General features: G+C 55.7%; 1 protein-coding gene across 5 annotated transcripts in view; it reads left to right on the top strand.

Annotated features, from left to right (window-relative positions):
• Positions 1-3,224: 3,224 nt before the first annotated feature.
• The window catches only part of RADIL (Rap associating with DIL domain), a 71,697-nt gene continuing 61,170 nt past the window's right edge, over positions 3,225-13,751 (top strand). For 3 of the 5 annotated variants that reach the window (XM_045075158.1, XM_045075160.1, XM_045075159.1), the window contains exons 1-2: positions 3,225-3,305; positions 7,185-7,783. In XM_045075158.1, coding sequence (XP_044931093.1) covers positions 7,249-7,783 — 535 coding nt within the window. In that variant the 5' untranslated portion in view covers positions 3,225-3,305; positions 7,185-7,248. Of the gene's footprint in view, positions 3,306-4,188; positions 4,211-4,255; positions 5,213-7,184; positions 7,784-13,751 lie in introns of those variants that run through there. The other 2 variants (XM_013047107.2, XM_004775025.3) reach the window with 2 other exon arrangements.

Genomic DNA, 13,751 nt, shown 5'->3' on the forward strand with positions numbered 1-13,751 from the left:
CATTTCTCCATATTCCTGGTACCCCATACGTTCCCAGTGCCAGGAAGTACTACACTGTTGACTGGAAGTTGCTCAACATACAACACGGCAAGAAAAGTAACAATCACTGAGTTTTGGCTGACAAGTGTACAGGGAACCACCAAACCCGGATTTGGGTTTCAGTGCCGAGTTCATTGAGAATGGAATCCCAGGATTCAATCCCTTGTTTGGACAGAAAGAAAGACCAGGATCTAAGACCGTGCATGTTCTTGCTGCCACCTGTCCTTCCTCTCCTCCGGTCCCCCCCCCCGAGAGACAGGAGCCCTGTCTTTCTGCCTCTAAACAGGTCATCTCTTGGGAACCCTGCATTTGGACCGCCAGCGCTGTTCCTTGATGATATTCCGGTCTCTGTCGCCCTCTGGTGGCCATAGTGGGGCAGCTCAACACTCTGTTTTATTCCCTGGATTTCCGAAGACATTCAATCTTGCAGCTCAAAAACTTATTTTGCTCACCTGCCCATGGGCCTGGGGCAGATGAATAAAACTCAGTTGTTAGCCCTTGATAAGCCTCCAGCTGAAGGGACGAGAAGGAGATGGGTGGCAATCTATCAATTCCTTTGTTTACTCATTTAGCCAGTATTTAATTGAGCACCTGCTAGGCATCCAGTATTGCAGTAACCAAGGCAAATGAGGGGATTGCCTTTACAGAACACGTTTGAGAACAGAAGTTCTGCGTGGCCGGAGTGCTGGGTTGGAGGGGTCATAGAGCGGGCAGCAAGCCAGGTAGGCAGGGTTTGATAGAATGCGAACCCGGGAGCACAGGAGAGCGGTGCAGGTCCAAGTCTGGAGGACAGGGAGCCCTTCCCGGAAAAGGTATTAGCTATCTATTCCCGCGTCACAAACTGTCCCCAGACCAGTGGGTTAAATCAATAAGAAACTGTTCTCATCCTGCGGTTTCTGAGGGTTGGGCATTTGGGAGCAGCTCTGCTGGGTGGGTCTGGCTCATGGACCCTGGGGAGATGTAGTCAGCCTGACGGTCAGGACGGCATCCGTCTGAGGGCTGCTGAGGCTGGAGGGCCCTTTGGGGATCCCCTTGGAGGTTGACTACCCTATAAACACCAAATCTGAGGGGCGCCTGGGTGGCTCAGTGGGTTAAGCCTCTGCCGTCGGTTCAGGTCATGATCCCAGAGTCCTGGGATCAAGCCCCGCATCGGGCCCTCTGCTCGGCTGGGAGCCTGCTTCCTCCTCTCTCTCCCTGCCTGCCTCTCTGCCTACTTGCAATCTTTGTCAAATAATTAAATAAAATCTTTAAAAAAAACAAAACACCAAATCTGAGTCCTAAAGGAAGAGTGGGGATTGGAGGAGGGGCGAAGATGTGTGTGAGGGCTGCACTGGGTCCCTCTAAAATCCATGGGTTGGAGCGCTGACCCCCCAATGCCTCAGAACGCAACTGGATTGGCAGATGGGGCCTTTAAGAGGGGATTAGGGTAAAACGAGGTCATTGGGGTGGGTGTTAATCCACTATGACTGGCGTTCTTAGAAGATTAGTACACAGACACACCCAGAGGGCCATCCACGTGAGGACTTGGGGAGAGCGGAGCCATCCCCAGGCCAAAGACAGAGGCCTTGGGAGAAGCCAAGACGCCTTGATCTTGGCCTTCTAGCCTCCAGACGGTGAGAGAATGAATGTCTGTAGGTTCAGCTGCCCAGCGTGTGGTGTTCTGCTACAGCAGGTCCGGAAAGCTAATACAGTTGGGAAAGTTGAAAAAGTGTTTCCAAGGCCTGAGCCAAGATCTAGACGTGTGAAACAGTGTAGTAATCCCATATAGTTGGCATTACGAGATCCCGAAGAACAGGGGCCACGCAACTCCTGTACAGAACCAGAGAATAGTATTTCCTTTATGTTATTCCAGGCTGTAAACTCTCTGTTGCGTGACAATGGTTATAGACAAGACATAAACAAATGGGTGGGGCTGTGTTCCAATAAAACTTTATTTACAAAAACGACAGCCAACACCTGTTGAAGAGGAATGCAGGGGCTGGGTCATGCCAAGAAGTACCTTAGGAGGAGAACACAGAACTAACCCCAGGCTCTCCTTCCAGCCCTGATATTTACCTGTTGAGGGTCGAGGTTGGGGGGGGGGGTCGTGGTATGTGGGGAGTCCTGTAAAGGGTCTTCTATAATCCAAGCTCAGTTCTGGGCTCTACCTCTGTCTGGTCTCTCTGAACCTTTTTTTCTTCATCTGAATAGTGGCAGAAAAAATGTCTGCCTCCCACGAGTCAACGTGAGCTCTAGGTGAGATGACACAGTAGGTAGTCCATTAATGACTGTCCCCCCGCCCCTTTCCTCTTACAAGACTTTCTACCCCAATAGCGAGCTGTCAGCAAAAATGTTCACTGCCAGGGTCAGAATTCTGCATCTACATTCAAGACCAGGTGAATGCCCCGGGTGTGGACAAAGGGATGAGTCTTTCCCCAAGCTGAAACCCCAGCAGGAGGACTGATGCTAGACTACTAAGGACGTGAGCTTCCGTTGAAACACGTTATCCAAAGAGGGCCGTTGGGCCAGAGCCCCGGAGCTGACCTGGCCCCGTTTTGCATCGTTTTAAGCAGAAGTGCCATTATTTGATTTGTTATTTAACACTCTGGCTGCTGGGTGGAGACAGGTTTTCTGGGAAATGGGACACTTTCAGGGTCTTAGCTGTTCATATATTGGGTCTGTTCCCTTTTTGGTAATCGTTTGCTTTGTCTTTTTCCCTCCTTTTGCTGGGCCTGGGACAAAACAGCCCACCGGTCCCCCAAGGCCTTAGACCAGCCAGGGGCACTAGAGCATAGCACAGCTCCGCCTCTCCTGCGGAGGTCCACCCCTTGACCTGCGTTCAGGGGTTGGCTGCTTTGGTCCTGGCTCTCAGCGGCCAGCCCCGCCCCCCGGGGACCCCGCCCCTATACTCGAGGCCACGCCCACATCCATTAATTGGCCGGCAGGTGGCGCTGGCGCTCAGCCCAACTCCTCACGAGCCCCGCCCCTCCTTCGAGGCTCCACCCCCTCGAGGTCTAACCCTCGTTCGTTAGGTAGGTGGCTGTCAGGGGAAAGCCTCGCTCCGCCCTAGCAGGCCCTGCCCCACCCCACCAGGCCCCGCCCAGCAGTTGGCGGGGGTGGCAGGAGGCCCCGCCCCCACAGGCCCCGCCCCTTGCAGGCCCCGCCCCGTCCGTTGGGCGGCCGGCAGGAGGCGCCGCGCCACGCGCGGGGCGTGGGGCGGGGGCGCGGGCTAACGGCGGTGTGGGAGCCGCGCGGGAACGCGGCGGCGGCGGCGGGCTGTGGCGGAGGTAAGCGCGGGTTGCGCGAGGAGCGGCGGCCAGGGCCCCGGGGCGCAGAGTTGGCCGGCCGGGAGGCCGCGGGGCGCGCGCTGGGGCAACGGGGCCCTCACGGGGCATCTCCGGGGCCGTTCCGGCCGGGCTTGTCCGGTTGTCATGGAGACCGGCCACTGTCGGGCCCCCGGCGCGGCCCCGGCGGGGGGAGAGGGGTGGGACCCGGAGGGGGGGCGAGCGCGGGCGAGGGCGGCCGGGCCCTGCGGGTTCCAGGGTTCGGCTGCGGCCACGGTCCCCCGAGACCCGGGAGTCTGGCCCTCCGCTGCAGGGCACCCCAGTCTCCCTGGTGGTCCGTTCGAGGAGGTCTGGCAGCGCGGGCGCTGCCGGGGAGCAGGGCATGGGGGTCTGCGCCCTCCTTCCAGGGTCGGCGTGACATACCCCCCGGGCGCACAGCCGGTCCTGGTTTCCCTGCTCACATAGCGCGTTTCCCACTCGTGTGCCAGCTGAAAGCATTGTCTCCCAGCTATTTCTGTACCACCTCCAGCCCCTCGACAAATAGTGCAGCTAAGAAAACAGATGCTGAGCTGGAGCTTGGCCCGCCCCTCCCCACCCCCCCAGGAAGAAACTGGCTTATTTCCCATCAGGGAGCCGGTCGGTTAGGACCAAGGTGGGGGGGAGCTGCAGACCCGCCTGCTCAGCACCCCCCACATACCCTGTTAAGTGGTTAATCTGAATTGCCCAAAAGAATTTGCAAGTGGAGGGTGATTACAGGTGTCTCCAGTTAGTACCTCTTGTGCATTCCAGAGAGGAGCCTTCATCCCATTGGTGGGAAAAGTCACCTCTCCAGAGGGTAGCCTGTCAGAATTACATCTGATTAAATTATTTTTGTAATTGACAGCACTGCTCTGGCTAGAGCTGTCAAGGTAGGATTTATGGAGGGTGGGGACAAAGCCGAGCCTGAGAGTCTACTCTCTTCCTTCCCTGTCCTGGTGGAAATTCTAATGAGTTCCACATTGCGGCGTTGGGCCGGCCATGTGCCTCCACCCAGTTCATCAGCCCGGTTCTGACCTCGCTCGTTGCACTCACTGGTGTGACTTGAGCTTGTTTTCATCAGAAATTGGATTCTTTCTGGAGAACAAGAGAAAAACATCGCCCGAGAGAAGCAACAGCAAGTGTCTTACACCCTTGGGCCCGTGTTTCCCCCAAATGTTTGTGTGGAAGAGGAGTGGGCAGCAAGGGGAAGGGGCAGGTCATGCCTCCAAAACCCAGATCGGGTTACCCAGGGCGCGCCCTGCTCTGGAGGGTGTGCCTGCGCTCCTGGCCTTGCTAGGGACCGTCCGGCGGCCCAGGGGGACAAATAGGTTGTCGTCTGCATTCTGCAATCAGGGAGGACGTTGGCGAGGGGACACGTGGCCGCCGTCAGGGGGGGCTGCTCTCTGAAGATGGCCACAGAGGGAGTGACCATGGGGAGAAAAAGGCTTCCTGACCAGATAGACCAAACAGACCAGGGTCTGTGTTTGCCGGGACTTCTTGGGGCTTAAGAAGGCGCTCGTGAAGAGAACAGATCACAGTCTGTCCTACATTTTCTCTGCTCTTGATGTGCTTTTGCGAACTTTGCCTTGGAATCCTGCTGAAGAGAAGGGGGGGGGGGAGCTCACTTCTGAGGCCCTGGGTGGGGACCTAGCAGCTGGGTCAGTTTCTATTTCTTGTTTATTAAGGCAGAATTAATACAGAACCTGGCCCCCGTGCCAGGCACAGCAGTCCCTTCTACGCCGCACCTTGGGGGCCTTTCTTGCAGTCTTTTGACGGCATCGTATTTAAGTTCAAATTCAGACCCCTTCTCAAGAGGCAGCAGCTTCCAAGCCTGTGGGCCACTTTGGGTTTGGGCGGAGACCCTGGGACCTGTGCTTGAAGGAGGCGGCCAGGTAAGCAGAGAGTCTGGGGAGGGTTCAGGTCCTTTGAGAAGGTGCTGACCCAGAGGCTTCTGAGCCGGGGTGTCCTGAGAGGCACGTTGTGTAACACTTGTGTAACGCGGAAGGCTCGAGTGGGAATGGGCTGCGGATGTGGCGTACGAACTTAGCATGCAGGCTCTAGCCAAAAGGCCTCAGTTGTATCTGACCGGCCCATGCAGGGGGGTGCGGGGGTGGGGGCCGGGGCCAGCTCTGGCCTCCTTAGGATTTCACAAGGAGATGGGTCTCACATTCCTCAGGAGGAGAGAAACGAAGCCTTTCTAGAGCCATTCATGGAGGCCACAGAGAGCCCCATAGGCTTGTTCTGCTGAGGACACTGACTGCATGTGCTAAAGAGCTTTGGGGGGGGGCACAAATGATAGGCTACAGGACAGGAGTGTCCCCCGCCCACCCCCGAGGGGCAGGCGTCAGTGTTTGGAACCTCGTCTTTGGCCTTTGGCGCATGAAGCTGTCAGAAGGTTCTGAAGCATTTGGTATTCTCTGAGGGTGCGGCGGTGGACAGACCCAGGCTGGTCCTAGAGGAGTTGAATGGCAGGTCTGCTTCCACACTTTCGGCCAGACTCTCCATCCCAGACGGAGTGAGGGACTTAGAGAACGTGACGGAAGCCTAGAGGACAGCTAGCAGGAGGCCCAAGCGCAGGTCCTCTGTGGGCTCCCTTGGGGTCAGTGTGGGTCCTTTGGTTGGAAGGGGTCCTCAGTGACTTTCTCCTGCCCTAAGCACACAGCTTCGCTTCCAGAAAGCCTTCTCTGGTGCCTATGGAGCCGGCAGTGGGTCAGGACTGCAGACACTGGCTGAGTGCTGACATTTGTCCCAGAGACAGTGGCCCACTGCTGTACTCACTGGGACCTGGGCCATTGTTTGCAGAGCCTCGAGAGGATAGACTTTTCTGGGTTAGTCTGCCTCCTGTTTCTTCGGCGAGGACAAGAGCACAGGAGTTGAATGTAGGGTGGCTGGGTGATGGATGGGTGTGGTTTTTCAGTGTCCCCGACTTGTTGCAAAGCTTCGGTGTTTAGGAAGCCGAGGCTGCCCTCCTGCTCCCACAGCTCCTGGGCAGGGAGAGCCTGGTAAACTCTCTCTTTAGAATCCTAAGCCCTTCGAGCTCTAGGTGCATGGAATTATGATTTTATGACACACCACAGCGCCCCAGAGCTGTCTTCTGATTTGTCCAGTGAGACTGTATCGCTGGACTGTATGGCTGAATACCAGGCTGGATGCAGTGGGTGGGATGCATACATTCCAGTCATGCCTCCGCTGGTTCTGGAAGAGCCCTTTTGTGTCCATTGTGGTCGCGTGGACGTTGTAGAGCAGCTGCCCCAGGGAAGCAGCTCCTTCAAGCCAGGACCAGTCATCGAGGAGCCGCGTTTTGGGGGATCTGTGTTCCGGGTGTCCGATCACTCTGTTAATGTGTCCGTGTCTTTGCCCGTTTTTTTAGTTCCGTTGGTGTTTGTGATTAATTTTGCGTATTAGGGGTTATGGTGTAGGAGAGGCTGAGCTTAAGGCAATGAGCATTGCTACCCTCTGTGGGCTGCCTCCCATGGGACAGCGCCAGCCCTGTCGCAATTCTGCTGGACAAGTCCGCTCATCCACGTGCCCGGGGCCTGTTTCCTGGCTGCCTGCCACAGGGCGCATGCGCCTGGCTCTCTGCAGACATCAGAACCCCATTGCAGAGCGGGGCTTACCTCTTGGTGACCTCTTCATGCTTCCCGGTAATGGCTTTCCTTGAAGGGCAACTCAGGTTGTTCAAACCTGCTTTGTCCCCCGCGGTCCCTGCGACTTAGGTGCTCTGGTGGCCGGAGGGAGCGTGCTGCTAGCTGGGTTGGGACGTGAGGCCCTGGATGACCCCTTATGTCCGCTAGACTCACCTGAGCCTCGTTTGCTCTTGCCACTCGATGGCCGATGCTGACCCACCTGACGTTTTTCTCCCAGGACGCAGTGTTTTCCGTGCCATTGGCCAGAGCCACCCGCCATTGTCCATGACGACGGGCCCGCCATGTTTTATGGGGCCCACTTCATCATGTCTCCCCCCACCAAGAGCAAGCTGAAGCGGCAGAGCCAGCTGCTGTCCAGCATGCTGTCCAGGACGCTGAGCTACAAGTACCGGGACCTGGACACCACCTTCTCCAGCCTGGGTGCCAGCGACGACCCCGCGGAACTCTCCACGCAGCTCTCGGCCCCTGGGGTCCTGAAGGTGTTCGGGGACAGCGTCTGCACGGGAACGCACTACAAGAGCGTCCTGGCCACCTGCATGTCCAGCGCCCAGGAGCTGGTGAAGGAGGCACTGGAGCGCTACGCCCTGAGCCCCGAGTGCGCCAGCCAGTACGTGCTGTGCGACGTGGTGGGCCAGGCCGGCGGCTCGGGGCAGCAGTGGCAGGCTGAGTGCTTTCGGGTCTTTGGAGATAACGAGAAGCCCCTCTTGATCCAGGAATTATGGAAACCCCGAGAAGGCTTGTCCCGGAGGTTTGAGCTAAGAAAGAAGTCTGACGTGGAGGAGCTGGCAGCCAAGGACGTGGACACCATGACCGCAGGTGAGGATGGGGAGAAGCCTCAGGGAGAGCGGCCGGGCCTGGGGAGAACAGGAAGCCAGAGGCTCGGAGCTCTGTTTGGGGGAAAACTCAGGAATACCAGGCTGAGTTTTCTATCACGGCGTTTAAGGACTTCATAGATTTCCCGCTTTAATTCAAGCTCCTTTGGAGACTGCGGTCCGTCTCTCCTGCAGGACTGGGGGCTGGTGCTTTAGTCTTGCGGTCAGAGCCGGGCGCACCACGTGCTCTGGGGCCCGGCGGGTGGCGGGTGCGTTAGAGAAGTCTGGAATCTCAGGGACGAGCCGGTGGAAGGACAAGGGAGGAAGTCGGGTCTCCAGAGGGGACGGGGTGCATTGGGTGGGCCTGGGTCTGTGGGTGCCTGGGGCTGCTGGAGGCCTATGGGCCGCCGCTCTGTGTCTGCTTCTTGTTCAGTTGGTGGGAAGTTGATTATGTTAATAGGTGAACACCATAAACAATAATTTTTTTCAAAGGTAAAAGACTCCTAAATGTATTTTAAGTTGTATTTGTTTTTTTCTTAATTTCCTGGAGAAAATGGTGGCTCTGTGTAAAGAAGGGACTTGTTCTGTGTGGCCCTGTGTTGTCGTTTGATTTCATGATGTCCCGGGGCTGAAAGGGGCCCTGAGCCCTCCTGACCTGTTGTGTGTGTCCCCGAGGTGTTGCAAATGCTCATTCTCTCTAGCCCTGCTTCTGCTCCGGGGCCTGCTTTGTACTTTCAGTGTGTAGAGATGAGCAGGGGGTGGGGTAGGGGTCGGTGGGTCTCCCAGGGGCTGGGGTTACTCGGGCCTGATGGGAACCTCTGAGTCTCACAGTCCAGAGGGGGCCATGGTTGACATTCAGCAGCAGTGGCCCTCTGTGACCTTGGGCAAATTAGTTTGTCTCTTGTGGCCTTGGTTTCCCAATCTGGAGAATGGGGCCATGACTTCAGCATCATGGGCGTTAGTGATACAGTAAAGCGCTTAGCACAGTGCGTGGCAGACGTGCAGGGGGTCATAGTTGCGTGTTATTAGTGTTTCCTGTATGTGGCAAGCAGTCTGTTCCGTGTGCTTCTAGGCAGAACTGAGCTGAGGACAGAGCTGGGGTCCTTCTGATGGGGGCGGAATTACCCCTGACGGCTCTGGGAGTTGCTGGCACATGGTGAGAATCACAAGCAGGCCTGGGTGTCGTTTGTATTGTTGTTTTCAAGCCTCCCTGGACCAGCACCCCGAGTTCCCCAGCCCTCCGGCAGGCCCAGGCTTTGGTTTTTTATCTGGTCCTGCCTTGCCTCCCACCAGGCCAGGCAGACATGCTGAGGGCCTGCACTGGTGTTCAGCTCCTGGTCACTGTCTCACCTGGTGTTTTCTCTGCTGAGTGAAGGGCACAGGGGTCACTCTGCCCTGGGTGCCCGGCCAGGGCCTTCGAAAGCTGGCTCTGTGTCGTACAGGTGATGGCTGGTGGGGCCCTGGGGCCAGATGCCATCTGTAGGACATGGGACTCTGTCTCCTTCTTCACCAGCCCCTTGCAGATGGCCTGCCTTTATGTGAGCCGAGGCAAGAGAAGGCCTGCTTGCCCACAGCCTATTCAACCTGGTGCTGGTTTTGCAAAACCTTTCAAATAAAGAGTCTATTGACGGGAGCAGTCTCACTGACACACTTCTCCGGGCTGGAAGCGGGTTGTGTTACCTGCCTGAAGCAGGCCTCCTGGACCCCGGGAAGTTGCCGGCCTTCCCTTGGGGTGTGGTCAGGGCACTCTGGGACCCCTGACCATGCTGTACCCCCCATGCCCGTGATGGGCGAGACGGTGCAGGAGGCATGTGGAGGCTGTGGGTCGTCTGAGCCACCCCCCCGGAGCCGCAGCGAATGTTCCGTGTGTGTTGACGATTCTGGGCCAAGTCCGATAATGAGAAGGAATCTCAAGCTTGTTGGTCCGCCTGCTCCGGCAGACTTTGCCCGGTGTCTCCTGCCGAACCCCACCTCCCCCAGCCCCTGCTGTGCCTGCCTGTCCTCTAGAGAGGGGGCGCCTCGCTGGCCTTGTGTGTGGCCAGGAGGCTGCGGGGGCGGGGTGTGGAGGGGATGGGGGGATGTGGGCCCCGGCTGAATTCCCCTGCACTGCGGGGCTCCACGCTTCTCTGCTCTCCTCCTTCCCCCAGAAGCAGGCCAGCTTGTCCCTACTCTTCCCGTGAGCCAGCAGCAGTCTGCCTCGTCTGGGAAGAGTGGTGGGGAAGGGAAGGGACCGTCTGCGTGTGCACATATGCATGTGTGTGTATGTGTGCATCTGTGTGCACCAGTGTGTGCAGTGTGCACGTGACTTCATGCGGCCTGGGGGTCGGGGCTCGCTTAGCCAGTGTCCAGAGTGTGCGTCCTGGTGGCTCTTTGGAGCTAAGCAGCAGCCGGGAGTGGCCCTCTTCCTGCAAACTCAGGGGGGTCCCCTCTGAATCAGGGCGTGAAAGGGTGCGCCGGGCACTTCCTGGGGCTCCCCTTCACCGTTTGGACCACTACTCTGCACCCATAGTAATGCACTCAGGCACTCTGGGTTCTGTTTTCATAAACACTGTCTTTTCACAGCTGCCAGCTTCCCCCTGATTTCCAGAGTATCAAAATATTGTGCATCCGCTCCGGGAGAGAGGCGGCTGCGTAGGCGGGGCAGCAGGGCCTCTCCCACTCACATATTCCCAGGAGGCTGGTGTTTCGGACAGGGCTCTGGGTCCTGTCACTGACACGGAGATAGTGATCGCTTCTGCACACTTTGGGGAGGGGTGACAGCTGGGCCATGTGGTCTCTATCAGTGGCTTGGGAGGGGGAGAGTGAAGGTTCCTGAAGGGTGTGTTTAGCCTGGATTTCTCAGCCTTGGCCTCACTGACGTTTTCGGTCCGTGGTTTGCTGCGAGGGCCGACCTGTACACCGGAGGGTAGTTTGTAGTTCCAGGCCTCTGCCCGCTAGGTGCCAGCAACACCCCTTCTTGCTGTGGCAACTGAAAATGTCTTCTGGCATTAGCGGGTGTCCCTGGGGGCAAACATGGTCCTGGACTGGGAAGCACCAGTTTGGACCCAGCGGCCTGAGCTTAGTTTGTTGGCCACAGCAAGTGCTTGACCACTGGGGCCGGTGGTCAATGTTTCCTGTATGTGGAAACGTGGCCATGTGCCTTCATGGTCCTCAGGCCACGCTTGCTCTCTGTGGCTCACGGAGGGACTTGGGTGCCTTGAAAGCCCAGTAACTTAAGGGTGACATGCGGGGCTTGTTTTCCTGCCTGTGGATGCCTGTGTGGCCTGCGTGGCCCTCGGAGGCTCAGCATTGTTCCAGTCCCTGCACATGGGGGCTCCTTCCCTGCTTCGGGTGTCCTCTGTGAAGGAGGCAAGCTTAGAGCCTCTGACCCGAGGTGTGCAGGCCATCCCACTGTATGGCCTCTCGGCCTCCGGGCTTGTGACCAACCACCATACAAGGGTCTGTGCAGTGTGGGGCATACAGTAGGGGCTCGTTAAGTGCCTGTTGAAGGACTGCTGCCCGCAAGGGGAGCAAGCTCCTCCCTGAGTCCCACTTCCCACTTGTGTCTAAGACTCCAGAGTTAGAGTCCATTTTCTTTGCTGGGGGTTGGGGACGGGGAGGAGAGAGGGTGGTGTGCCGATTGGGCGGCGGTCCCTGGTCCAAGCTGTCGTTTGAGTGACTGTGCCCCTTGGGCACCTGACGGTACAAGCTGCCCACCTCCCCTCTCCTTCAGGCCCAGTGTGAGTGGCTGGTGGTGGCAGATACATGACTCTGAGCACCTGACTTTGGTGTGTGGTTCCTTAAACCTTTCCATCCACAGATGGGCAGATGGAGCCTGGACCCCCACACCCCCCTGCCAGTGGCAGAAATGTTGGGGCTGCCCTCCGCTGTCCCCACTCATGGATTGTACACCATGAGTTCCATCCTCACACATCCCCCAACCTCCCCGTGCTTTTGACATTTTCCTTCTGCAATGAATCTGCTCTTTAAGAACTTCTCTCAGGATAAAAGAGGCAATCTGGGGTTTCGTCTCCTTTTATTTGGGGGGTGACTGCCTTGTGAGTCTTGAGTGAGACTCCTTTAAGCATAGTCACAGGGATAGAATCATTGTGGGCAGAGTTTATTTTACGTGGTTTGATGAACCACGTAAAGTCATTGAGCTTAAAAGACATTTTTGAGAATTTTTAATTCAAAGAGAACATAAAGTCAAATGGTTACTTGCTTATACCTGTCTCATCTTTAATTCCTTGTGTAGATTTTTAAAAAGTCCAGAACCTTCAGTTTCACAAAGAAGTGCAGTGTTAGAGGTGGCCTAACAGTCCTGTTCCCCTGAGCTGGGTCGCACCCACTGGGAGCCCGGCCAGCAGCACCCTCGCCTCCCCGGGGACTTCCGGCCACATTATACAGGGAGCCTCCAAAGCTTACCTCCAAACCCACAGTGGGAGGTCAGAACTGGTGTAAGATGTTGACAAGCTGTAAACTAGAGGGATTGGCGAAGTGGCCAGTGTGGACACTGCAGGGCAGGAATTTAGGCAGTGAAAAGGAGTGTGTGTGTGCGGGCGTGCGGGCTCCCCCGGGGTGCTGGGGCCAGAGGGGTTAGGTGTCGGGGTGGGGGACGAGCAGGAACACCAGACATCTGGCAGCCCTCAGATCCCCGGTTCCTCATCTTTCTTCATGTTCGGCCCCCAACTGGGATGCTCACATGGCGAGAGGGGGTGATAATTGCTTGTCACTAGTAACTAGTGATTCTATAAATAACACTTAACTCATTTTCTAAAACCTCTTTACAGTTTTACCGAAACTGATTTTAAAATTCTGGAAGAAGTATGTTAAAAACAAACAAACCCATTAGCCAGCATTTGTGCCTAGTATAACAAATCCACTGGTTCTTGATCCCTTCTGGGTTGTACCAAATTGGACCAAAGCACATCAACCTCTTTAAAGTTGTCTTGAAACGGGTAGACATAAAACCAAAATTTTGAATCTGGTTAAATGGAAAGGGAAACCTCATTTAGTCCAGCCAACCACGTGAAGCATATCCAAGAAGTATTAACATACTAACAACTGTGTTTTATTAACATTTAAAGCAGGTTGATATCTGTTGGTTCCCAAAAGGGTCTTATAATTTTGGGGAAAGCTTGCCGGGGATATATTTAAATCGTATAGCACAGTGTCTCTCACTGGTTTTAGATAATAATAAACAGAGAATGCTACAATCCTTCTGATGGTTGTAATGGCAGAAATGTCGCCAGAGATCTTGAACACATGTTCGGATGCGTATGGAGTGAAAGCGTAAGTGAGTCCTAAGTTCACCTTTGCTGTGCTGTCCTTGCACAGACTGAGTCCATCTTTGTGAAAGGAGCCTGGTTCTCAGATGCCCAAGATCGGTTTGAACAAGATGAGCATGGGGGAGATTGGCCTCCTCAGCTCTGAGACATGTTTTAAAACCACGGTAATTCAGACATGTGGTTTAGGGGCAGGAATTTCCCAGCAGATGGAGGGCACAGGATAGAGAAGGCAGAGGCAGACCTATGTTGACTGACCCAATGGGAATTTGGTGCAATGTAGATTGCCTCCTAGGTAGTGGGGAAAGGATTTTGTAATTGGTGTTTGGATAATTGGCCTCAGCTAAGAGAAGGAAAGACTTCACAGAAGGCTTAAAAGGCACAAACTGCAAGGGGAAAACTTTGACTATATCAAAGTTCAAACTTTTTTTTTTAAAGATTTTATTTATTTATTTGACAGAGATCACAAGTAGGCAGAGAGGCAGGCAGAGAAAGGGGGGAAGCAGGTTCTCTGTGGAGCAGAGAGCCCGATGTGGTGTTCGATCCCAGGACCCTGAGACCATGACCTGAGTTGAAGGCAGAGGCTTAACCCACTGAGCCACCCAGGTGCCCTATCAAAGTTTAATTTTAAGGACACTGCATGATAAGATTAATATCTCCCTGTGGTGCTGTAAATTTCAGTTTGTCGCTTTTGACGGAAGCATAGTT

The sequence above is a fragment of the Mustela putorius genome, unplaced genomic scaffold (assembly GCF_011764305.1).
Source record: "Mustela putorius furo isolate JIRA1106 unplaced genomic scaffold, ASM1176430v1.1 tig00000139_pilon_pilon_pilon, whole genome shotgun sequence".
Taxonomy (NCBI): Eukaryota; Metazoa; Chordata; class Mammalia; order Carnivora; family Mustelidae; genus Mustela; species Mustela putorius.